We start from the raw sequence: 25,314 nt of genomic DNA on the forward strand, positions 1-25,314 counted from the left end.
AACGAAACTGATACTGATTTTTTCTTTACCGAGGATTCCCAGCCTGACGGGGAAAATTCATGAGCATGTGAATCCATGCCAGACCCATGCTGGAAAACAACAGTTACAGGTAAGTAACTTGTTCCTTATGTAACATGTTTGAAGAAGCGGCTTCCTCCGGGGTTCTCCCGGAGTCCACTCGGACTGCTTTGATCGCAGTACTGCTTAAACCCAATAAAGACTCTAGACAATGTTCATCCTATCGCCCCTTGTCATTGATAAATACAGATTACTCTGCAAAACTGCTTGCGGCCCGGCTTCTACCCCACATGCCCGCCCTGATCCTCCCAGATCAGGCGTGATTTATTCCTGGACAGTCGACACAGAACAATTTGCGTAGGTTATTTACTTGAATGCACAATGTGAACCCGGACGTCCCTATTGCGGCGGTGGCCTTGGACGCAGAGAAGGCATTCGACTCTGTCGAGTGGCCTTTTCTGTTCGAGGTCCTCCGTCACACAGGCGTGGGCACCAAGTTTCTTCACTGGGTCAGACGCCTTTACTCAGCCCCGCGCGCCCTGGTGTACACAAATGGGATTCAGTCCACTCCTATTTATCCCTCTCGGGGTACTAGGCAGGGGTGCCCTTTCTCCCCCCTATTTGCCTTGGCTATCGAACCGGTGGCTTGTGTCCTGAGCGAGTTCCATTCTCACCGGGGAGTGACAATCCGTTAATGTGTATCCATTGTCTCCCTCTATGCGGACGACATGTTGTTATACATTAAACATCCTCGGACTAACTTACTTCCTGTGATGGAGGAGATATCTGCTTTCGGCGCCATTTCCGGCTTACAAATTGATTGGTCTAAATCCGAGGTCCTTCCACTCACACCTGGGGTCTTGTCACAGGATGTTGGGGAGGCCTTTGCTTGGTGCCCACAGGAAATTTGCTATCTGGGTGTCAGAGTGTCCACTTCTCCTACAAACCTCTTTGCGGACAACTACATCACAGCCCTACAACACTTGGAGCAAAGGGTAGATACTTGGATACGACTCCCCCTCTCCCAAGCGGCCCGCATCTCACTATCTAAAATGGTTATCCTACCGAAACTATTTTACATTTTCAATAACGTCCTGGTATGGCCCCCCCTATGTCCTTCTGGAAACGTGTAAGGGCCCTGATGTCCAAATTGATCTGGCAGGAAAACGTCCCCGTATATCCCTACGTACATTGTGCTGTTCGTACGCTCAGGTTGGGCTGGAGGTCCCAAATCTTTTTCTTTATTATCTCATAGCTCAGATCCAATGCTCAATTTGGTAGTGGTCCCCTACGAATAGCTGTCCTCATTCTCAATTGGAAAGGGCCATCGCTCAAACTGACGACCTGAGGGGCTTTCTCTGGGCTGCCCGGGAGTGTCATGTGAGGGCGGAGGTTCAACCCTTAGAGACCACGTTGAAGGCTTGGGATCAGCTAGCGAAATGGGCAGGGATGGGACCGTGGTATTCCCCAAGGATGGCAATATTCAGGGTCCGAGGGATTCCTCTTCCATTCAAGCACATTTTCATTCAACATTTCCAAGCTCTGCAGGTCTATACGCTAGGTGATGTCATGCCGCATGGCAAATTTATAACCTGGGAGGAACTTAAGACCAGGGGCGACTGATCTCCGATCACTATGATACTGTACTTCCGCCTTCGTGAAGTGCTGAGGCTAAGATGGCCAGATTTTCCCTTTGCCCTGGTGGTTTCTCCAATCCTGGAGTACGTTTCAAATCCGATGTCCACCAGAAGGGTGGTCTCCTCCCTGTATGTGTTGGCGCGATCGTTGCTGTCTCCTTCTTCATCCCAATATAAGACTAAATGGGAAAGCAGTTCAACATGTTCCCTGTCAGAGGCTGAATGGGGTTCTGTACTTAATCAGCCCAAGTCGATTTCCACCAAGTACAGACTTCGCTTAATTCATTATAAGTTTCTATATAAGTTGTATCACTCCCCTGTTTCGCTGCATAAACTGTTCCCACACAGGTCCCCGAGTTGCAAAAGATGTCAACAGACCCCAGCCGACTTTTCATGTGGCTTGGCTCTGTCCCCATATTCAAATCTTTTGGTCGGCCATTGCAGAGGTTATGGAGAAGTTAATAGATGTCCCGATCCCTTTCACTCCTGAAACTTGGTTGTTGGCCTTGGTGTACTTGCATGGTAGTGATAAACACTTGTTCGGCATGGCCTCTGTGTTCGCAAGATCCTTGGTGGCTCGTTCATGGGGGGCAGTCACAGCTCCCACATTACAACATTGGGTGAACTTTGTCGATGTGTAAACAGAGAGAGACGCAGTACAGTCAGACGCTTCCTCTCAATAGTAGACCCAGAGACTATTGGTCGGCCTTCAGGAGTTTTATGTCTGACGATCAGAACCGTGTGGGTGTCTCCTCGCCTCAGAGTACCCTGGGGACTGCTCAGTCGTTGCTTTGAAGGTGCACAACCGCTGTATCAGAGCATTTAACTGGTTTTGGTGGAGGTCCACCTGGGGGATATGACCTCCACTGTAGCTGTACACTTGAGGTTTTTCTATTTGTTGGACTTGCAGTTACCACACAGATCGACTGCTGCGTTATTGTGCTGTGCATGTATGACTCAGAAGGGGCTGGTGGGGTGTCGGGAGGGTGGGGCTGTTACCCCCTCTATGGGGGCTTTGATAAATTACATGGTTTTTGTATTGTAAAAGGTAATAAACACAGTTTAAAAAAAAAAGGTATAGGTCCAGAACAGCTAGAACCCTGCTTCGCCAAATAGGCGAATGCTTTCAAACTGGGGACTCATGCAAGCAACTTCTACAATACTGCACGAATCATATATCAGAGATGGTAAATCAATATGCCCCTCTTAAGTCTAAAATGGTCAGGAAAAACTAGCAACCACCGAAGCTGGTTTAACAGTACACTTCGGGACCTTATGTCAAGGCAAATGTCAAGTGTAGAAATTGCATTAGAAATGCCAAAGCAGAACACTACAGTAAGCAAATTGAGGCCACACCTAATGCAGCTAGTAAGCTTTTTGATATTCTCAAATCCTACGTGAAACCAAAATCCATGTAACCCCCCCACATACTCCAATGGAGGAGGACTGTGAAATCGTATAAAAGGCCTTTGAAAATAAAACTCAAAAAGCCAGAGAAGCCATCATCCTGGCCAGAGAAACCGCCAAGGACTCCCATCTTCCTAATGCGGCCAACCTACAGCCCTATGAATTAGAGAATTTTAATTTTCAACCAATTTCAGAGGCTGAGATGGTGAAGGCGCTAGCCAAGATGAAACCATCCTCTTGCGCTGAAAACCTAATCCCTCCCAAAATTATCATGGAAAATAAAGAACTGTTTGTCCCAGTGTTATCCAAGATAATCAATGCATCCTTTCATGATGGTAAGATTCCTAAAGGCATAAAAAAGGTGACCATTACATCACTGTTAAAAAAAAAAAAAAAAAAAAAAAAAACAGGTCTGGATCCCAAAGTTCCCAATAATATGCACCCCATTACTAACACCAATTTTGTACTAAAAATCATGGATAAAATCGCCATAGGACAACTGCAGGCACACGTGGAGGCCAACAACATCCTGCATGAGCAGCAGTCGGGCTTCCGTGCTGCCCACAGCACGGAAACTGCAATGTTGGATCTTCAAACACGCATGCTCTCTATAGTAGACAAGGGCAAAACAGGGATCCTAATGCTTTTGGACTTAAGTGCTGCCTTTGACCTCGTTGATCATACTCTGTTACTGTAACGCTCACCTGACTCCCACGGGGGCGCTGGCCTGGTTCGCGCTGCTGTCACCTCGTCTAAGGTGATGCGCAGGGTTCGGAAGACGGACTGGACCGGGCCCCAGATCTGGCTTGTCTGACTCACAGAAGTATCCTTCTGTAGGTGAGAATAGGGAGTTAACTGTCTGCGGGGTAATGCAATCGGCCTCCCACTTACCCCTCTCACCCTCCTCAAAACCCTTCTGTGCTTCCCTGTAGCGTCTCATCCTGCTTCTGATGCAGGGGCGCGTTGGTATCCAGTTACGTCACTGGATTTTCGGATGGGTGAGAACCAAACTTGCTTGGCTTCCAGGTAAGTTTTTTCTATAAGTGGTTCCCCTTGTGTCCATGCATTAATGTTCTAATGCTAGTGTCTTTTTCCCCATAGGGGCCGGGGTACGGAATGCCGGGGATCAGGCACCGACCCGAGATGAGCGGTGAAATCCTTGTGGAAATCAGGTAAGTCTTTAATGAGTGTTTTGGTAATGTCTTTTCATTCACTCATTAACGCTGATGTCTTTTTCCCCTTAGGGGCCGGGGTCCGAAAATGCCTGGATGCGGCGCGGACCCGAAATGAAAAGGGAATGACCCAACAAGTAAGTCTTGACATGGAGTTTAGCTTCCCTTTTCCCTTCTTTCTCTCATCTTTGTTCTTGTCTTTTTCTCCCTAGGCGCGGGGGCGCGACTGCGAATCCGGATGGTCGCTGCTGAACATGGAGGCACCCTGTAAAGGTGAGTAGAATGCGGCGCTGCAGCGATCGATGCGATGTGCTTTTAAAAATAAATGTCTTCCTTTTCAGGATTGTCGGCGAAATGTCTCTGGGATGCAGATTTAGCAGGTGAGGCCTTTTCCTTCTTCTGTTCTCTTGTTCCCTTCCTTTGCAGGTGATTCAGGATGCTGGCAGGTGTGGCAGAAGTCAAGATGCAGGAGCAGACACGGTGAGCATTCAGCTGCTAGATGCAGAACAACGCGAAGCACGTGTGGCTGATCGGGTGTGGTTTAAATAGCCTTGGAAGAAGTTCCTAGAATGTGTCCTTCCTCCAATCAGGTATGTATCCTTCCCCGACCACGCCCGGGTGGTAAATGAGCCCCACAGGTAAAGTAGTTCCTTTCAGGCCTCAAGGAGGCTGGGGTTCTGCAGCATGGTCTGCATCAGGTAAGTGCACCCAAACACTTTCATAATGAGCCTGGCACCTATGGTCCCTTTTGTGCTTGAACCTATGAGCTTTAGGGATGTTAGGGATTTCTGGAAGAATTCTAAGGGGAAGGCGAGGACGTGCTGGGCCTGGCAGAGGACTGCAGGGGGCCAGTGGCCTTGACACCTCCCCAGAGATGGACATTTTGCCAGACATTTTGCCAGCTCCCACCTCAGGGAAGCCTCAATCCACCTTCCAGCGATTTGATGGCAAGGGTGGCCAGTACTCTAAGGCTATCTGTACCGTCCAAGGTTCAGTGCAAACTTTGCAATATTCTGGATGATGCCCCCAAGAAGGAGACGCTCCTGCCCGTCAATGTGGAAGTGGAGGCTCCTGTATTGGATGTGTGGGAGAAATGGCCAGCGCTCCGGCAAGAAAACTCTGTCCCGCTCTGTTTTACCCGACCTTTCTTTCCTCACAGCCTTCACCTGAAAGCTTGGTGGTTCAGGCCGCGTTGGCTAGGCTGAAGACTTCTACCTTCCTGTCCCTTGCAACAGACAGAGCGAGTAAGAAGTTTGACATATAGGGCAAGAAGGGGTTTGTGTCGGGCAGTTCATGCACTGTGGGCTGTGAATGCCTCTTGTGCTTGGCAAAGTTCTCCTTTGCCCTTTTGGACAACGGTGGACAATGTGGCTAAGTAAGTCCTGCAGGCAGAGATGAGGCACGATTTCCTGTCCTTCGTCTCTGACAGTCGGGAGGCAGCACTGCAGTCAGGACTGGGTATGGCAGACTATGTGGGCAGGCCCATGGTCAACAGCACAGTGGTCAGGTACCACTTGTGGCTGAGGACGTCTGGGTTTGCAGCCGACATCCAGACCAGGTTGTTACACATCCCCTCCGACAGCCAGAACCTTTTGGAGACGAGCCTGATTACTCCCTCAAAAAGGTCTAGTTGTTTAAGGCGACTGCAAAGTCCTTGGGGCTGGCGGCCAACAGATTTCCGCACAGCCATAGTCTCCGGGTATGGATTTTTGCCCCAAGGGGCTGTGGCCAGTCTGCCACAGGAAAAGGGCAAGGCAGGTGCTTCCCTAGAGGCAGAGGAAGGGGTTCCCAGTGGTGGGGTGTTGCAGCAGCTGCTGTCCCTGCCGCACCTCAGAGTGCCAAACCTCTGTGACTGGCTTTGCCACTCATCACCGGTGGTGGAGGAGGCGTCCCTTGTTCAGCCCGAAATAGTCAAAGCCTGCCTCTGATGCTTGGGCCTTACAGCTCATCCAACTGGGATATGGCCTCCCATTCCTTCAGAGCCCCCGGACCACGACCCTTGGGCCACCCCTTTGTCTCAGGACCCCATCCTCCTGGAAAAGGGTCAGTCGTCTTCTGGCAAAAAGCATGATTGAGAGAGTCCCTTGCCCAGAATGAGGGAAGGGGGTACTCGACCTATTTTCTGGTGCCAAAGAAGGACGGAGGCTTGCACCCCCATTTTGGATCTGTGCCTGCTGAACTTGTTCCTATGCAAGGACAAGTTCAATATTGTTATTCTGCCCAAAGACCCTTAACGAAATCCATGTATTACTGCAGGTTGCGTAAATCTTTGCTTTTGTCCCAGGATAGGGAACTGCATCCTTTCTCCTGTGCTCAATCCCCTGTTGGATTTTCTGCTTTCTTTGGCCCAAGTGGGTCTGCAGATTGGCACCTGTTAGGCAAGATTGTATGCAGTACCCTTTGGGTGCACTGCAATAACCTTGAACTCCTGGCAATAGGCACCCAACCTTTGGTATAAGTCTAAACTACACAGGTTGGTAGTGTGGCTGAGCAGCGAGGCTTCTCTCAGGAGGGGTCAATGTGAGCAGTAATGTTGTGACACAGAGTTTCACAGTACAGTTATTCAAATAAACACGTTCAAGGTTTCTTGATAAAAGAATTAATTTATTTCACAGTGTATAAGCCTTCAGAAGGGAGCAATACATATAACACTTATAATACACTTCAAAACACTTGTTTCTCTAAATCAGATGATACCCATTGGGGATGGCATACAGACACCTCCGACAGCCTCAGGTGACTTAAATAGCCAGGATACTGTGGACATTGATTTATCACTGGTACATTCAGAGCAATACTGAGTTTGGTGAAAAGGATAGAATAGAGGAATAAGAACAAAGGTTAAAAAATAATTCATAAACAGGTAAGTACTTTTGGTACCTTCCAATGTAAATTAACCCTTTCCTAGGGGAAAGGCTATAGCACAAAGTCAGAGGTAAAGAGGAGTCTTTCAGGGAGCCAGGACAGCCAATGTTAATTGCACAATGTCTAGGGGAGCTGAACATCTTATTTGCAGGTAGGTAAAAAGTCTTGCACCAAAATGTTTGTTGAAAATAGAACACTTGAAGGGCCACAAGCTGGGAGGCTTGTGGGGGGCAAAGCTTTAGCAACTCTGCAAGGTAACCAAGGCAGGTCTCAACTGAGAGCAAGCAAGACGACACAACAAGAGGTAAGTTCTCTTAGACTTTACAGTACCTCTGGTTAGAAGAAATGGTTCCAGCTGGCTTCTGTTCCTGTACAGCTTTGCAGATCCTGTTGTTCCTAAACCTCAGTTGTGGGAACAAGCGGGCGGACATCTGGGGACTTCTGCTCTACAATGGGAAGCTCAACTGCAGCAATGGTCAAAATTCAATTCAGCGGTTCTTCAGTGTTTCAGCTTCTCGAGTCTGACAGCAAATAGCAACACACCGGTTCTCGGATACTACTCTGGACTTTCCTTCCATCTGGTGTCCAGCACTATGTTGAGGTGGCTCAGGCTTGGTCAGTCCTGCATCAGGGAAGTCGGGAGGATCTTCCTGGCGCTCGGGTCCGACTTAAAAGCTACCCACACAATCTGGTGTTCCTCTCCCTGGCACTTCGGCTCCAGCAGCGGTGGAAATACAGCCAGCTCCGAGAGGATGTACAGAGAGACATACTTTGGAGTTGATTGATCACACCAACTCAAAGGGAGAAGTCATCCTTGCAGGGCTTCTCTAGTCGAGACGAATTTGGAGCTTCAGCACAGCGGCAGGGTTTCACCGGGCAAACCAACGGTCCAGGAGTTGCAGCAGGCGTCTCTTTCAAGTTCTTCTTCGGATTCCTTCGTCCACTGGACGACTTTGCCTTCTGTTAAGCAAAATCCCATGCAGTTAATTTTGGGAACACTACATGCAATTAAGGCCTCACGTGTCAGTACAATTTCACCTTTGGTACAAGCCTGTACTACACAGTTATGTGATAGCAGTGGCTGAGCAGCCAGACTTATCTCAAGAGTTGACTGAGCAGTAGAACACGTTACACAAAGGACCAACAAATACAGTGGTTCAAACAAACACTCAAGGGTTCTTGGTAAAAAAAATATACATTTATTTACACAGTCAGTTTGAAAACATTACACCAGAAAGAGCAGCTCAATATCATATACTAATACACCACAAATACACAACCAATAAGTTACTCAACAAGTTCAGCTCCCCTGAAGTGGGGGCAAAATGGCACTTCAGATACTTTTAAAAGGGGTAAAAAGACAAGGTTATCTGAATCAGTAGCACAAATACTTTCATAGGCAGGGCAAAGGATTTCAGTTAACTACAACCAGCAATTCAGTTCATAGGCCTGGGCCAAAGTCAATGGTTCAGAGTCTCTGTATAGGATAGCACAGTTCTGGTAGTAAACGGTTAAGTCTTTGCCACGGATCTCAGAGGAATTTGGCTAGGCAAAAAGTTAGACGAATGTTTAGGGAAGGACAAGCCTTCGAAGTCGGGAAAGTTTCACATACTTCCACAGTGGCCAAAAAGATTTCCGGACCGCGTTTGCACAGTACCTTTTAAAGTGAAGAAGAGCTGTAGTTCGAGCAGATCTCGCTGTTCCTGGGCTTCAGTCATGGGGACAAGGACGTCGGGAGGTTCCTGCACTGCCCAGAGATGAGGCCACAAGCTTGGCAAAACATCGGTTTAAGGTGTGGTCTTTAAGGCACTCACAAACTGGTGTCCTTCCCACTGTCTGTCCGGTTTTACACAGCACTCTGCAGAAAATTCGACCAGGAGTGGACGGTGTCCAGGCCGCTTACGAGTTGGTTGTTCCCACCAAACTCAAGGGAAGAAGTTGACCTTGAAGGGCTTCTCTGTCGATGGTGTTTCAGGCAATTCGGACCTGCAGCAGGGCTTAACCAGTCGTCCAGGAGTTGCAGCAGTCCTCTGCCTTCAGCTTGTCTTCGGTTCTTTGGTTCTTTGGTTCCAGTGGTCGACTCTGCTTTTCAAGTCCCAGAGAGCTGCTTTTAAACAGTTTTCCCCCATTCATTCCTGCCTGGCTGTCAATCTCACAGCACGGTGGCTGTCTTGCCGGACAGCCAGCCAGCCAATCATGCCAGAGTGCATTCAGGTCTCTTAGGAGACTAATCACAGGGAGTTTCGGGCACCTCCCTCACATTCTGTCCACCCCAGACACCATGGTGCCAGAGGAGGGCTTCAGTACTGAAGCCCGCCAAAGGCCAACGAACAAAGAGACCAAACCTGGTTTGGCGCACAAAGACAAACACAAGAAGGACCTTTCCTAAAAGAAATGGCGAAAAAAGTCGACCAGAGTCTTAGACAGATAGGTCTTGGGCGCCATATTGGAAAACATGGCTGACCCAATTTTTAGCTACCGTTGTTCGCGGTCGGGAAGAATTATGGTACTTTGATTTTAAACCACTGCCACCAACCATTTAAAGTAGTAAATGGTAACATTTGATTGTTACATGAGTGTTTTGAGTCAGGGGAAGCTAGGCAACCCCTCCAACACTATGGGAAGATAGTCTGTGCATTTAAAGAGACTAGTAAAGTCAATTTAACTTTACATGCTCTGGGAGACAGTAGTTAGTCCCAGAGAAGGTATTTAAACCCTGGTAAGTCTGAAAGACATCCCTGTGTCAGTGCACTGAAAGTGCTGTGTGACGCACAGAAAAGATGATGCCTATGGAGTTGTTTTAAAACTCCATAACCAAAGAACACAAAAGTAAAACACACATCAAAATACACGGAAGAGTGGGGAAAAAAGGCTCACACTCTTCCCAGGTAGAAAAATCAAATCCTAGAAATCCTGCAAAGTTGCTGGGGGTCTCAAAAGGTAAGGGAAATTAGCACATTCTTGAGAATTCTTCCTAACACCTTCCAAGTCAAAAAGCCTTGCCTTTTATGCAGGATTCTCCCATTCATTCCAGCCTAGCTGTCAATCACACAGCAGGGTGGCTTTCCTTGCCGGACAGCCAGCCGGCCAATCATCTTTGGGTGCATTCCTGTAACCAAGGGGATTACGCACAGGGAGTTTCGGGCACCTCCCTCACTTCCTGCCCCTGCCAGACATACTGGAGCCAGAAGCAGGCGTCACTTGTGAATCCCGCCAAAGACGAAACAAACAAAGGGACCAAACATGGTTTGGTGCATAGAGTAAATCTCAAGAAGGACCTTTCCAGCAAGAAATGGTGAAAAAAAAGACCAGGGCCATTTTGACGGAATGGGCACCCATGGGTGCTTTACTGTAGCTGTGAACGCAACCCGTGGTAAAAACACACACTGGTAGTAAAGAGTAAACCACTGCCACCAGCCATTAATTGTAGAAAGGGTAACATAAAATTGTTACATGAGAAACTAGACAAAGGGGATACTAAGTAACCCCTCCAGCACCCTACTGTAAGATGGTGCGTGCTGGATCTAGAAAGTTATACAATGTAAGTAAAGTCAATTTCACTTCACTGCTCTTGGAAACAGTTGTTTTTCCAAGAGAAGGCATTTAAACCTTTAGGAAATTTAAGAGACTTCCCTGTGTGCTGTGTGACACAATGTAAAGATGATGTCTATGGGGTTTGTCAGACTCCAAAGTCAAAAGACACACATAGAATAAATCACATTAAAATTACATGAGAGATAAAATAAAGTCCTAAAGTCCAGCAAAAAGAGCTGGGGGTCTCGAAGGTAGAAGGGAATTAGCACATTTTTTAGCATTCTCCCTAACGGCACCGTAAAGGGTTACCTTACCAATATTTTGATGTTCAAGAGGTCCCCAGACCAGAGCTTGTGTTTCACAGTCCCCACTGTTGGGCTGGTCTTGCAGGATTTGTGTAACCAGTTTCCTCCCTGCCAGTTTGTGGTTCCAGCGTGGGATTTAAATTTAGTTTTAACGTTTCTTAAGGGTACCAAGTTTGAGCCTCTTCACTCCTGTTCTATTAAATTGCGCACCCTTAAGGTGATTTTCCTGGTGGCCATCACTTCCGCGAGACTGGTGAGTGAGCTGCAGGCGTTGTCTGTTTTACCTACCTACCTATTTATTTTTTTATTTTTTTAAGGGAGTGCAACGTTTCGAGTGAGACCCTATGTTCTGCGAAAGGTGGTCCTGGATGTCCATCTCTCTCAGAAAATCCATCTTCCTGTGTGTTTTCCTCCATCTCACCCTTCCAAAGCGGAGTAACAATTCCATCAGCTGGACCAGTTTCGGGTTTTATGTCTGTCGTACTAGACAGGCTTAGAAGGATGACTAGCTGTTCGTTGGTTACGCTGGTGCTCATGCTGGCTGGACTCTCACCAAACAAACCCTGTCCAGGTGGATCATTTTCTGTTGGAGGAAAGAATCCATTAGGATGACAAATGACTTCCCTCTCGGAAATGTTCTTGCTGACAGATTCCTCATCACCCTCAGTACCTGCTCCTCTTTGCGGGAAGGTAGTACACCATCAGTTCTATGGTCTTTCAGCTTGAGTGCTAGGGAAAAAGGGTCCAACTGTGGTTATGGGGCCTGGTGGCACTATATATTCTGACCCAGATGCCAAGTTTAGCACATAAAGGCATTGAGTGTTCCCCCATCCTAAGAGAAACCCCCCCACCTCACCCCCACAACACACCATCTGCAACATACACCCCCCACACACACACCATCCACAGTATACAAACATCTATACACAAAATACACCCACACCATCCACAGTATATTAACACACCCATTCACACAGTACAACCACACAATCTCTCAACTATTAATAAAGAACAAACACCTTACAAAATACAGATTTTTGGCCTGATTCCTTAGGACCTTGCCTAGCCCCAAGTCCATCGGTTAAAGGTCTAGGTGTTAAGCTCCTCCCCACGGGTTCAAAGAAGCACAGATTTAATCGGTTGTAATTCAGGCTTTCTCAGACTCCTCCTTTTTTTTCCATCTTAATACCAAACCACAGTTGTCCCTGCCTCTATTATGGGATCTTTGGACTACTGTAATGGTATCCACCTCGGCCAACCTGATTTCTTGGTCCCATGCCTTCAAACGTAGCAAAATTCGGCAGATGGTCTAGCCCTTAATGCACAGAGGTTTTCACATTCCGATGCGCTACTTTGTCAGCTGCACTGGCTTCCACTGAAAAATCGAGTTAATTTTAAGATTCTCTGCATTACACACAGCTCCATTCAACATTTAGGCCCACTTTTCCTCCAATCTAAACTTAATTGCTATACCCCTAATAGAGCTCTGCATTCGGCCTCGCCAATATTGCAGAAAATTCCCAGATTCTGCAAGGCTCGTGCTGGTGGGCAGTCTTCTTCGGTCCTTGCATCAACACTATGGAACTCTATCGCAAGTTATTTGCAAGAGATATCTGACCATTTTCTGTTTCGGTATCATTTGCTCCCCATAGAGCCCAGATGCCTTCTGGCCTGGGTTTTTGTGCTTTAAAAATAAAAATACATACATACACCTTCAACTGCAAAAAACAGACCTTTTGCATTTTCCAATGCTTGTTTATTCTAATATGGCGTTGTGGTCACCAGCATATATTTCGTTTTATGTTTCTCTTATTCAGATTGTTTGAATAAATATATGAAGTCCCTTTTGTGGAACTGTATGTGGGACATTGCTGTAAAGTCTGGCAAATAATTGATTACTCTCTCCTGATAGAGTTCACTTGTTAATAAGTTAAGTACAGTAATCAATTCTAAGGGCTATTTTTCTTTTTGCATGGTTAGTGTGTGTAAGGAACTCATGGTGACAACAGTAAAGACAGACATAATTGATCACAGTTCAAGGGTGTTTATTAAACTGTAAATGCAGGGTGGAAAAACGCCTAACCTAAACAATCAAGCGTCGACGATTAAATGAAAAATAAGGCCATCCTTGTGACGTCTTGTCAAAGTAAATAGCGTATACTAAAAAAGAACTATTGCCAATTCCTTACAACTAATTACAAAAAGAGTGTGGGATAGAGTGTTCAAATAAAGGAAAAGTGTTCACAAATAAAAAGTCAGGATGTGATTGCCTTGAGGTCTCCCTTCCCCACCTTTTTAGCACGGGACAAGTTGGGACTTTGGAGCACAGCACACACTCGAGCCTTCGCAGCACGTTCTAATAGTTCTGTAGCAGCTATCGGGTTCGTTGTTGGTTAAGTCTCTTTTCAATAAAAGTCTCTTGCCTTCGAGACCTGATGCTCTCAACAAACAAACATAAGGTTCTTGTTCTACGTACGCGTTGGGTGATGACTTCACCCCAGGCCCCACTCTTCTGGGCGCAGACCCCTCCCAGGCTGTATTCAACAGCTTAACAAAACAGTTCCTTTCTCAGTGAACTTAACTTTCCACCCGTGGATCTTTCTCGGTCAGGCTCAGAACCCAAATGACAAGGGGGACACTTCACTTGCAATACCTCTTGCTTTCACAATTCTTAAACCGTTCTTTGGGCTTTGCCCCTGGTTGTCTGCTTACCTCTGCTGGGTTCACTCTCGCCAAATTTTACAATCAGTTCACTGTGCACACCTCTTGGTCGGGTTCACTTAGTTTCACACGCTATTCAGGTTGTCGGCTTCCCTCTGCCGGGTTCACTCTTGGCAATCTTTATAAAACACAGTTCATGTGCTAATTTTCACCATGCAGGATGCACTTCCTTAGCTTTCATAAGCCTCTGCCGGTCGAAGACTCAACAGTACAGAGGATTTTACGAGACCCCTGTATGAACACTTTGACTTTTCTTTGCCTCTTCCAAAGGCCTTCTAGTTACGGTAGTCTTTACCATTGGGTAATCTCCCAGAGATTCTTGAGTGGGCATCCACGTGGTGCCGAACTCCCCTAGTGCTGGCTTTCCCCCTTCAAAACATTTAACAGTTCTTTGTTTGTTCAAAGTTCAAAGCCACTTGCTACTTTTCGTTCAACACAGTTCCTTTTCTTATCGGTTCTCCCCTAGACTCACCGGCTGTGATGAAAAACTTGGCTTTCTTTCTCCTTGGAGTCAAGGTTGGTTCCACCGAGACAATCATCTCTCTCCGCTTGGTAGTCAGCGGAGGAGGGTATCATGTACCATAGACATCTGCTGCAACACATGTTGGCTATTGTTCACAGACTAATTCCTTCTGCAGAGGCTTCACAGGCCTTGGTCGGAAAGGGCGAGGTCGACTCTCTCCTTTTCACCCTCTCGGTCTGCGCCATCTTTCTCCTCCTCTTGAACTGCTGTGCTGAGATAGCTCTTAAATTGTGCTGTCTGCTTTGCTCGTCCTGTGCTCTTGTGTTCCACCTTTTATCCCTGTGGGCATGGGAAAGGGCCGTTGGGTGTGTGTGATTCTGGTCCATTGCCTGACTTTGCCTGACCCTTGGGACATGTCAGGTGAACAGTTTTAACATTAGTCCGTTTTTTTTATCACAGTGCTCAAACGTGTTCATATTGGAAAAGGTGGAGGTGACATGAGGAATAATATCCTTTGTCCTAGGGATTTTGCTAAACTCAGGAGGGTGCGATTGGTAGGGTTTGTGAGTTTTTACCATGATCTGAACAAGGGGGACTGTGGGAATAGTAATGTGTTGTCTGAACAGATTGAGAGTGCAGGAAATAATAATCACAGGGACGGGAAGGAGAATGACTGGAAATATTTGGGTAGAAAACCACTGGGAAACAGGGATTCTGGGAGATGTGGTTCTCAAGAGTAACAGTGTTTGGTCTCCTAGGGGATTTGTCAGATTTGAATGGGTTGTTGGCTTTACCTGCAAAGGGTGGAAGGGATGATGAGCGGGAATAGCTAATAAAAGCTTCAGAGACTTTGTTCCCCTCACCATCCTCCCTGTGATGATACCACGTCCCACCTAGGGTATTCCTTCGAGCATAACCCTGAGCCCTTCTACCCAGGTGGTCCTTCCCTACCTGGCCACTCCTAGGGCTGGGATACGAGAGTGCTGGTTCTTCCCTGGCCAACTAAATAAGGGATTCTCAAGGTCTACTGGGGAGAATACCCTCAGGTTTCTCACATGTGACATGAATAAGTTTTACTTAGTCTTTATAAATTGTATATAATTTGAGTGACACAAACGTGGAATTAAATGGTTCCTCTGAATGAAGTTACTGAGTAGAAATGAAAATGTGTTGGTTAGCTGTTGTAGTCATTCATTTTTAGTAGTATAGCGAATATATTTTGCATGCACTGAACCTCTTATTATTCTTCTTTATTTTAATTGGGAGCATTTTTCCTTTTTTATTGGCCTCTTTCTTTCTGCACAGGCACTCTTTGTAGCAACGAAGCTGAAGGTGTTTGATACGTTGAAAGATAAAGGCGCTCTCATGGCTGAAGAGGTTTCAAGACAAGTAAGCGCCTCAGAGCGTGGAATTAAAAGACTTCTTGATGCCTGTGTTTCCTTGGAGTTGTTGGAGAAAAGACATCAAGGTGATTTTATTTATTTATTTTAAAATATTAAGTACTGATTTGAACACATTTACATCACAAGGGAACTGAAAGGTACCAAATACTGAGCATTTCTTATGCTTATCGTAATAAGAAAAATCTAAAGAGCATACTCCTATAGACAGGGCCAATTCTGGCACGGACGGGTGCAGATGGATTTTGCCTTTGATACGCCTTTGACACACTGCCAGTATGCCCAGTATGTGGTCACTTCATCCAGTCTTTAGGCCTCTGGTGGGAATTGACGGAAGGCTACCCTACCCGTCTGTTTATGCATTTGCGCAAAAAAGGAACTCTGAGGTCCACAAGCCCACAGATTTTGCAGGACATCTCTAGCCCTGAGTTGACAGTAAAAACATACAATGTGCTTCTTTTATTATCAATATCCATATAGAATGTGCATTAAAATGAGATAAGAGAAAGATAAAATTGTGCATGCTTTTTTCTTATTTCACTTTAAAAATTGTTATTCCTTACCAAACAATATATGAGTGTGTAGCTGTACACGGAATAGCTAATTCAGCTTTCTGTGGTGAAGAATACCGGACACTCAGTAGGAACTGTAGAAACAGGTTGTGATAAATTGACTTCTGCCCTGCAGGAGTAGATGGATGAGTAGAGGCTAATGCATCCACTTAGCCGTCGTGCATATACAAGCCAAGAGCCAACATAATCCTAAAGGTAAAACGGGCACGGTCAAGAGATATGCCTCCTTTGTCTTTTGTGGTTACGTGAGCCGATGGAAAGATATACATACTCTCAAGAGGGGTCTGATTGTGGTTCAGTAGCCACCCAAACAGTGAAGTATACCAGTCCACAATAAAGGAATGTACAATCATGTAAAATAATAACTAACTAGAAAACACTGTAAAAACCCACCACTGTAGAAAGAACACAAAATATGCAAAGGCACAACATAAATGCGGCACCCTGATGAGACCTGGAGAGAAAAGGCAATCAAAGACGACAATGTTCAAAGGATATGTTTGAGGTTGTAAAATTGATTAAAATGACCTATCCAGTCTCTGGGGCCCAAAGATGGACCAAGGGGCAAGATATTGGTCAATAATACCTTTGCAAAGATCTTGTTGGTTGATGGTATCAAAACCAGGCTTCTCTGAGTCGATCATGGTTCGGCAGTGAGCTGGTACCAGGATACGCAGGTGACTCGATTGTATGTGGAGGCTGGGAGTTTGCTGTTCAGGAGACACCAGGGTTGGGTAATTTGACTTACAGGCACGGTGATGACGAGGCTGGTGATTCAGAAGGAGACACGAGCAATGCAAGGCAGCATTACTTCGTTGCTTCAAGCCGAGGCAAAGATGTGCTTCAGCTCGTACGGTGCAACAGCGAACACAGTTGAACAGACAAACGGTGGATTCGAAGAACAATGAATGCCAAAGTCTGTGTTAAAGGGTCCTGATGGTTTGCTCAGTCTCGAACACGCTTGAGTCACGTCTCGCAGCGGGTCTACATTTAAAACCGGGATCTTGGCTGTTGTGGCTTCAGGTGCAGAGAGTCCCACTCTAGGGTCTCAAGGGCCATGGTTAGTCAGTTTCTCAGGCTCCCAAACATGGGGGAGGCTGGCAAACACCTTTAGAGGTCCTGCAACCCAGTGCGGTCTCAGGCAGAGGATGGCTGGCAGAGATGTAGCCTTGATCCAGCAGCAGTGGTCACCCCAATGGTCCCTGGGGATGGTTAGGGGACAGAGTTCGCCTTTGCCATGGAACACTTGTCTTCACCTCACAGCTGGAGGACTCTGGAAAGCTCTGCTCTCCCGGCACGATCCAATGAAATCTTCTTTCATGTTTTGAGTCCAAAGGGATGATTCAAACATGATTCAAAGAATTGGTGTGAGACCTCTTCTTTTAAAGGGGAAAGCTTTATTGGACCAAAACTAGCCTGCTTTAGGGGTCCAATCCCTGTTCTTGAAATGAGTGTACTTTGTCCTTCTGACATCATACCCAAAGTGCGTTGTGCTACAGGAAGTGGAGGGGAGAGGAAAGTGAGGCAGAGGGAAACCAGATGGCAGAAGTCTCTAAAACGTGTACAGATCTCCCTCTGGCTACACTAACCCTGTATCCTCCCTTTGCAATAGAATCAAAGGCTTTTTGAAATTCAACAGCCTGGTGTGAGGGTTAGGTCTGTGTGAATTGGCGTGCTGTTTGATTCCTGTTCCCTGGCCAGCTTCTTCTGGAGTGGCTGTCCCTGGGTAAAGGGTGTTACCTGCTCTTACAAAAGTATAAAGAGAGGCCACCCCCAAGGCTACAATCCTGCTGCTAGTGGGCAGGGGGTGCCTTGTCTGTACAAATACACAACCCTTCCACAGCTGAACTGGTCCCACGTGGCCCACAGGGCTGCCACTTGTGATATCAAAGTGTATTTAACTGCAATGATTATAAGTAATGCCATGCACCATGCCTTAACTCGGGCATAGCTTTATTTTAGAATGTTGCCTGCCACCATCGAGGATTGCGCTGCAGAGAACTGCCCTTCACTGCAGCCGTCTACTGGGCAACTGTGACCTCTGAACCTGCTCTGTGCCCACGCACTGCAAACCTGGGATACTGATGCAGCAGGACACAGATACACACTATGCGTTTGCAACACAGCTTATGAAAGGGGAATCTGATCAGCAGATTACTCTTTCAGAGATGGAATCCCTCATCACTTTATTATTTAATAATATAAATAGCCAGGGCCTTCATACCCTTGCCAAATGGGAATTCATCACATTGGTGATGTCTGACAGAGAGATAGTGAGTAGCAGTGAGAATGAGGCCTGAGCAGCAACTAGACGTGCAGAGAATGGGACAACACTGCGAGAGGTGGAAACTAAATGCTGGGAAGATGTCAAGCTGCCAGGGAGTTCCCTGAGAGGTGTGTGAGAGCCTCCGAAAGCAGAGACTGCAAGAGACTGGCGAGCCAACCCACAGGTTGAAAAAAGGGTAGAGGATGTCAGCTTCTAGAAGGAAGGAGGATTGTGTAAACAGGCAGTCGATGGGCCACCACTGGCAAAATATGAGGGTGACAACGCAGGTGGGAAATTCCAGATGAAAGAGTCGGATAATCAGCCCAGTTGAGAGTAAACCAAAAAATGCAAATTGCTGGAGTTTTATTCAAGGTTCCTATCTCTGCCTGATAAAGAGAATACACTGAGGAGGACTTTGCAGCAAAGCTCCCAGTGTGATTGAGAAAGAACACCTTCAGCTTCACTGAATCCTGGCTAATGGAGGCAAAGTTCTTAGTGCATCACGACTAAGGGACTAAATTGTGATGACCTGAAGTCTCGAACGTGGAGACAAAGAGCCTCATTAAGAGTATGGCAGTGCGGTAAATAAATGGCACCAATGTGGTGGTAATTCCATTACTGTTGCACTGCTGTATTACAGGTTTACGCATTGAGTGATAATCTTGCGGCAAAAAAGCTGAAGCAGAAAAAGCCGATTTAAAAAAAAAAAGATGAATTTATTTGTGGGGGGAGAGGGGGTTATGGTTATATATTTTCTCCCACAACATTATCGGATCTGCATGATTTTACCGTTGCGGAATGGTCCGCGATGGAAACGTCTGCATGGGAAATGTACGCAACACCGAAATGCTTGTACATTTTCCATGCGAGCATCCATTCAAATCACACAGATTCAAACTGACACCCATACACTCACTCATTCACCCCCACACCTGCCCCCTACTTACCTTTCCTTCAGAAACACTGTGTCTCTGCGGTGCCGGTTCCCTTTCACTTCTGTGATTGGGAACTGGCGGCGCAGGGTCTTTTTCTTTTTTTTTTATTGCTTTTTTTTTTAATGTTCGGTGAACTGCAGGGGTTTCCTCCGCAACCCCTGCCCACTAGTGAGCAGGGTGTTGCGGAGGACACCCCTGCAACCCCTGGCTTTTTTTTTATTCTTTTTGCTCGGGTGTGCTGCCGGGGTGTCCCCAGCAACACCCTGCTCACTATACTGTATAGTCTAGTGAGCAGGGTGCTGCGGGGGACACCCACCAGGGCCCATACAGTCCCCACCGAAAGACCTAAACACATACCACGAAAAGTTTGAACTTTTGGCTGTTAGAACTTTTCGTGGTGTGTGTCTTTTGGTGGGGTCGGTAATTTTGATAGACTTTTCGTAGAACCCAGGTTTAGCAGTAAAGTGGAGGATTTTCCTCCAGCAAAAAGCTGGAGGAAGATCTGCCACCTTACCGCTTAAAATAAGCGGAATTGCCAACAGCAGTATTTCATCTGAAATCCCCATTGAGTCCTAAAGACTCCAAAAATGGGGTCTTACAATGCCTACCACCATCTGCAATCTCACTGTAAACCCACGGGGCCAAGTGGCGGTAACAGTTATTCCGTTTGGTGGTATTCCGGCAGATTTTCTGCCGGAATACCACCAAACTCATAAGGAGGCCCAAAGTTTCTATCACCACTAAATCGAAGTATATGGTGGTCTTACGAGTTTGCTGGTATACCGCCCCCGGAAAACTGACCTACAGTTTCCGCCGCCTAATACACCAGAATCTTCAGGATATTACAGATAGCGGAAAGGCAAGTCTTTCCCCGTTCCATTGAGGTATTACCGGTGCCAGTAATACTGGCAGTTTTTTGCCAGTGGTGGCATGATATACTGCGAGCTCTTGGCTGGTGGTAAATCAGGTAATCCCCACCCTGTCGTTTGACGGTGTGGTAAAAGTGCTTGTAACAGATTTACCAGCATTTTTACCAGCACTTTTACCGCACTGCCAAACTTTAATGTTACTCAACATAGGGCCTCATCACGAGTTGCGGGATACCGCCCAACTGTGTTTGCGTTACCGCCCAACTGTCCAGCAGTATTACCGCCAGATCACAGGTTGGGCGGTAACTGTAAATCCCCATCCCCCATTGGGTTCTTTCTTCTTTACTTTAGTTTCCCTGTATGTGCCTCTGATTTGGATGCATTGTGTGTCTTTCTATGTATTGTTTGTACTAACACAAGTGTGTAGCAAGGCTTGAATTGTTAACTATTTATTCCATGTTTAACATTACTGAAAACTATAAGGTAGCATTCGTTATTTTACTATCCAATATTACCAGGTTAAAAATATTGTAATTCTATTGTGCATGCTGCAGCCATTGCCTATGTGTATATATGATTAGTTTCCTGTATTAACAACACTTCGATATCATGTTTTGTTTAGATGAGTGCATGTTTTAATACATTTAGTACTTTATGATAGGTGGTCTGATCATACCTGACATCGTGTTACCAACATTATAAACACAACTCCTTGTAGGGACTTTTCATAAAAATTAATTTCATATGTGATGTCATCAGTGATGTCATCAATGACATTTGTGATATCATCTTTGTCCTGGGTGTTAGTCTTATTGGTGCCCTTTGGTGGCGTAAGTTATGGTTGGTTGCTTAGCTTACCATAACTGGTGAATTTCCGGCGGTTTTCGCTTTTACTTGTAACCATTACGTCCCTTTTAACAAAGTTATTTTCACTGATTTCATAATTTTTATTAGTGAAAATGTTTCATCAATGTATATGTTTTTATAATCCCTCTTTTAACAAATATGAAAGAACTTTAAACCTCCTTTAACAAACATATTTTTTGCCACGCATACTGAGCAGCAGCGCATGCTGGGGATGCAAGTCGTGATTGAATTGCCTAGGGCATGAGGCTCGACCATGACCATAGCCCCACCAAACTACCCCCGTTACCCACTGCACTTACCCTGCATTCTAGTTCAGTGTCCACTCCACATTCATCATGTGACCAATGGGCCGTGCTCATGTCTTGCAGCCATGGCCAGTCTCCACAATCCAGGGGGCATGGGCTTCGGCCATGCCGCATGCCCCACTAAGCATATCAGAGTACACATTTGTCCTTGCTAAGGGCCAGGCTCATTGCCCAGGCGACAAAGTTAGATCACTATTTTTTGTACTTATATTTTGACATTTAAGAAAAAATAAAACACAGGACAGATTTGCAAGCCATGTTTTGAGGTCCTTGTTGATGCTCCTCGCGAATGTTTGCTGCAATCCAGTCCAGCACTTCAGGCTGCAGCCACGAGCAGAATTTCTTTTCCCATTCAAACCTATCTAGATTTCGAAAAATGTTACCACTTTAAACCCATTGCCGGTCCCTCGTGGTCATGGCCTTGACCCGGATAATCTAGTATAACTCTGTCACCAAAGGTATATAAAAAAATGTTTGTCCTTACATTGCAACACTTTTCAAAAAATAAAACATGGACACATTTGCAAAACCATGCTTTCGTGTCCTTGCCAATGCTTCTTGCACGAGTTTGCTGCAAATCCGTCCACGTTTTTTTTTTTTTGTTGGAAAGTGTCAAAATGTCAAAATGTACATCCAAAAAAAAATCCTATAACTTAGCCCCCACTTGACAAAATCCATTCAGACTTTGCACAAACATTAAACATTGGGTCTATACATTTTCTGAAAATGTTTGTGCAGATTCGCCAACCAGCAACAAATTATAAGCCATCTAAAAATGTTGAGACGCCCCCTCTAATTTTGCCCCCTCTTGGCAAAATCCCACAAAATGTTGCAAAAATATTGAAATCTGGGTCTGAAATTATTTTAACTGTTGTGCAGATTCATCAAATGGCCCCAAATTTTTTAACCCTTTTAAATATTTTGGGATCCCTCCCCCTCTAATTTTGACCCCTCTTGGCGAAACAGTACCAGAATGTGACAGTCATAAGCCATCCAAAAAGCTGCTTTTTACTGACCCGGTAATGCAGAAATATACATGAATGTCCCCGAACATCTGAGATGCAGAAAAAATGCATGATTTATGGCTTTTTATGGCCATATCCCATCCCATCCTCATCACCCCTCTGCTCCCCAGAGATAGTTTCATTAGTTTGACAAGTGCAAAGTTGTGTTTTTTAATGTTTTTTCCGCCACGTATGCTGACTATGGTCGCTGTTCGCGAATCCAACATGGCGTCTGTTTCAAAAGTTTGACGCACTTCACATTTTTAATTGCCCGATCAGCGAGCATGTATGATGTCCGCGAACATCACGCTGCTCTCTGATTGGAACAGATTCGTCCACGGTCTCCGAATCAGGAAATGAGTTCACGGACCGGACCTAGATATCACTTAATTTTTTGGACCTACTTTTTGGCCATTTTAATATAAAATACTGGATGGATATACACCAAAGCACACGTTTGGGACCAAACCGCTGCTCCTGGCGGAAATGTGGTAAAAATCCATCCAGCGGTTTGGGCTGTAGGCACGAGCAACATTCTCTTTTCCATTGTGTCTGAGGATTTCCACACATTTTGTGACTTCCCCTATAACTTTGCCCCCCCCCGCACCCCTTGGGCGAAACCACACAAAACTTCGCAAAATCATTCTGAGGAGTCCATATACTGCAAAGTTTGATGAGGATTCGTCCAGGGGGGGCAAAGTTACAAGCTGCCCAAAAAGTGGTCTTTCTATGAGTTGAGCAGGCCCTGTAATGACCATAATGGTGCACCGATATATGCCATTTTTCCCACATAAGAACATACTCATGTTGCAATTAATACTATAACAAAACATGTTCATACTAACTGTGCCAATATATGCCAGCATCCCCACATAAGAACCTACTACTGTTGGCTTTGCCTTAATGCCAATATTAAAAAGCAATGCCACAGTAAGAAAACCTGTCCTTGCTGGCTGCACAAATGGGCCCGCTGCCCAACACACATGTTGTATTTGGCACTAAAGCCAGTAAATAATGCCAAGTCACAGTAGGAAAACATTGCCTTGCTGGCTGCACAAATGCCCCGCATGTATGACCACTCATAATATTATCTTTGACCTTGACACTAGTACAAAATGCCATGCCACATTCGGGAAACCCGCGCTGCTCTCCCACATGTTGAACACTCATATAGGCTTTGCCCTTATTGGGAGTACAACATTCCATGCCACAGTATGAAAGGTCCAGGCTGCCAGCCCCACTGTGGAACCCTCCATCTTCAACACCCTCTCCACGTAATAGCATTCATCAAGATGGCTTTACTTTTCCCAGAAATGCCAGTACAATATACCATGTCCTTGTCAAAAAATGTTAATTCTCCGATGCCCTCCTGGGCCCACCGTAGCATATACACACAAACACACTCGCACTCGCACTCGCACTCGCACTCGCACTCACACTCACACACACTTTACACACCAGTCAAGCACCCATACAACTTCGCTGTCATGCACATAATTTCGTTGTGTGTGAAGGCACAGGAGTAGTTGATCAAAAGATGAATCTGTGTGTAATATGAAAGCATGGTAAACAGGAATACTTGAAATAGAAATGTTGGTAGGCAGAGAAGTTTTTATTTTTAACAGATGCCTCTTGATTTTTTTTTCTCCAAGTTTACAGTAACTCAAAGTTGGCAAACACCTACCTTGTGTCGGACAGTAAATATTCAATTAATGACTACATTCTGTACTCCAATGATCGTATGTGGCCATTCTTCACAAATCTGGAATCTGCTGTCACAAAAGGTGCCCATCACCACCAACCAGCTTCGGATAAAAATCCTGAAAGTTTGACTCCGGTAGGACAGTCACTTTTTTTTCGGTGTACCTATTTAGTTGCACATCAGAGTAACCAAGCCATTAGTGCATGTATGTCATGTATAACATTAAACATCGATCAGTAGCAAAAGATGTGACTACAAGTATTTGACATTACTGTAGATTGAAAAGAAAATACAATACTAAAATGTAATACATTACGTTTGGAACAAAATTAACATATAATAAACAAACAGATATATATAATGTGTTGCCCCCTCGAGAATTCAATCAATTGTACATATAACATAACCTAATCCAGCAATTAGGTTATATTATATGTACAATTGATTGAATTCTGATTTCTGTATGTTTTACGTAATTGCTGTGTATGACCTGGTTTTAGGTTTGTCTTCAGTGTAGAAATTTTGTAACCTTGTGTATTTTTTCAATAAAATATGTACTTCATGGTGAACTAATTATGTATACAAGATACTTTTCGGGAGGGGGCAACACTATGCATATCTGTTTATTATATGTTAATTTTATTCTGTTCTCTTTACATATTATAAGATTTCGTCCTGCTGACCCTAGACAGTAGAGAATAGTAGGGTTTCTGAATAGACCTGTTTTGAGGGGTTTGATGTTCTAAAAGTACACTGTTTTTTCTATCTGATACATTACGTTTGAACAGACACATAATGACATCTACAAGAGAAAGCCTCAATGTGGTATTTGTATGTATTGGTACAACAGGGGGCGTACTTTGAACAAACGTACTGTATTCAAGAAATACCATATCCAGGGCAATCCCATTATAGAGTATTTTTACAAATGTATAGAATTTTATGTTGAAAAATGGGGTTGTGGGAAAATAATGGAGTCATTGGGCTTTATTAGGAGTTTGGCTGTGTGGCCAAAAACAGTGGTAATGCAGTTGTAACCGTATTCACAAGTAGAAATATATGTATAGTCAGTTGAATTGCACGGTATATCCAAAAGGGAGAGGAGATCTCAGGTAGTCCTCTACTGAATTGTTTAAATACTATAATGTTCATGTATTTTGCTGCATAGGTTTCTTTCAAATCTGTTACTCGTGAGGTTTTGGTTCACTATATCCCACATACGTAACATCAACAAAATACAACTGTTAGGTGGATTTTCTTTCTGTAAATCGT

At 45.3% G+C, this 25,314-nt stretch overlaps 1 protein-coding gene across 5 annotated transcripts in view; it reads left to right on the plus strand.

Moving 5' to 3' along the window:
- The window catches only part of ASMTL (acetylserotonin O-methyltransferase like), an 816,255-nt gene that overhangs the window by 528,208 nt on the left and 262,733 nt on the right, over nt 1-25,314 (plus strand). For all 5 annotated transcript variants that reach the window (XM_069636974.1, XM_069636973.1, XM_069636975.1 and 2 more), the window contains 2 exons: nt 15,428-15,590; nt 23,993-24,177. In XM_069636974.1, the coding sequence (XP_069493075.1) occupies nt 15,428-15,590; nt 23,993-24,177 (348 nt within the window). The remainder of the gene's footprint in view (nt 1-15,427; nt 15,591-23,992; nt 24,178-25,314) is intronic.

This window comes from Ambystoma mexicanum, chromosome 7p, assembly GCF_040938575.1.
Source record: "Ambystoma mexicanum isolate Mex_15411 chromosome 7p, UKY_AmexF1_1, whole genome shotgun sequence".
Classification (NCBI taxonomy): Eukaryota; Metazoa; Chordata; class Amphibia; order Caudata; family Ambystomatidae; genus Ambystoma; species Ambystoma mexicanum.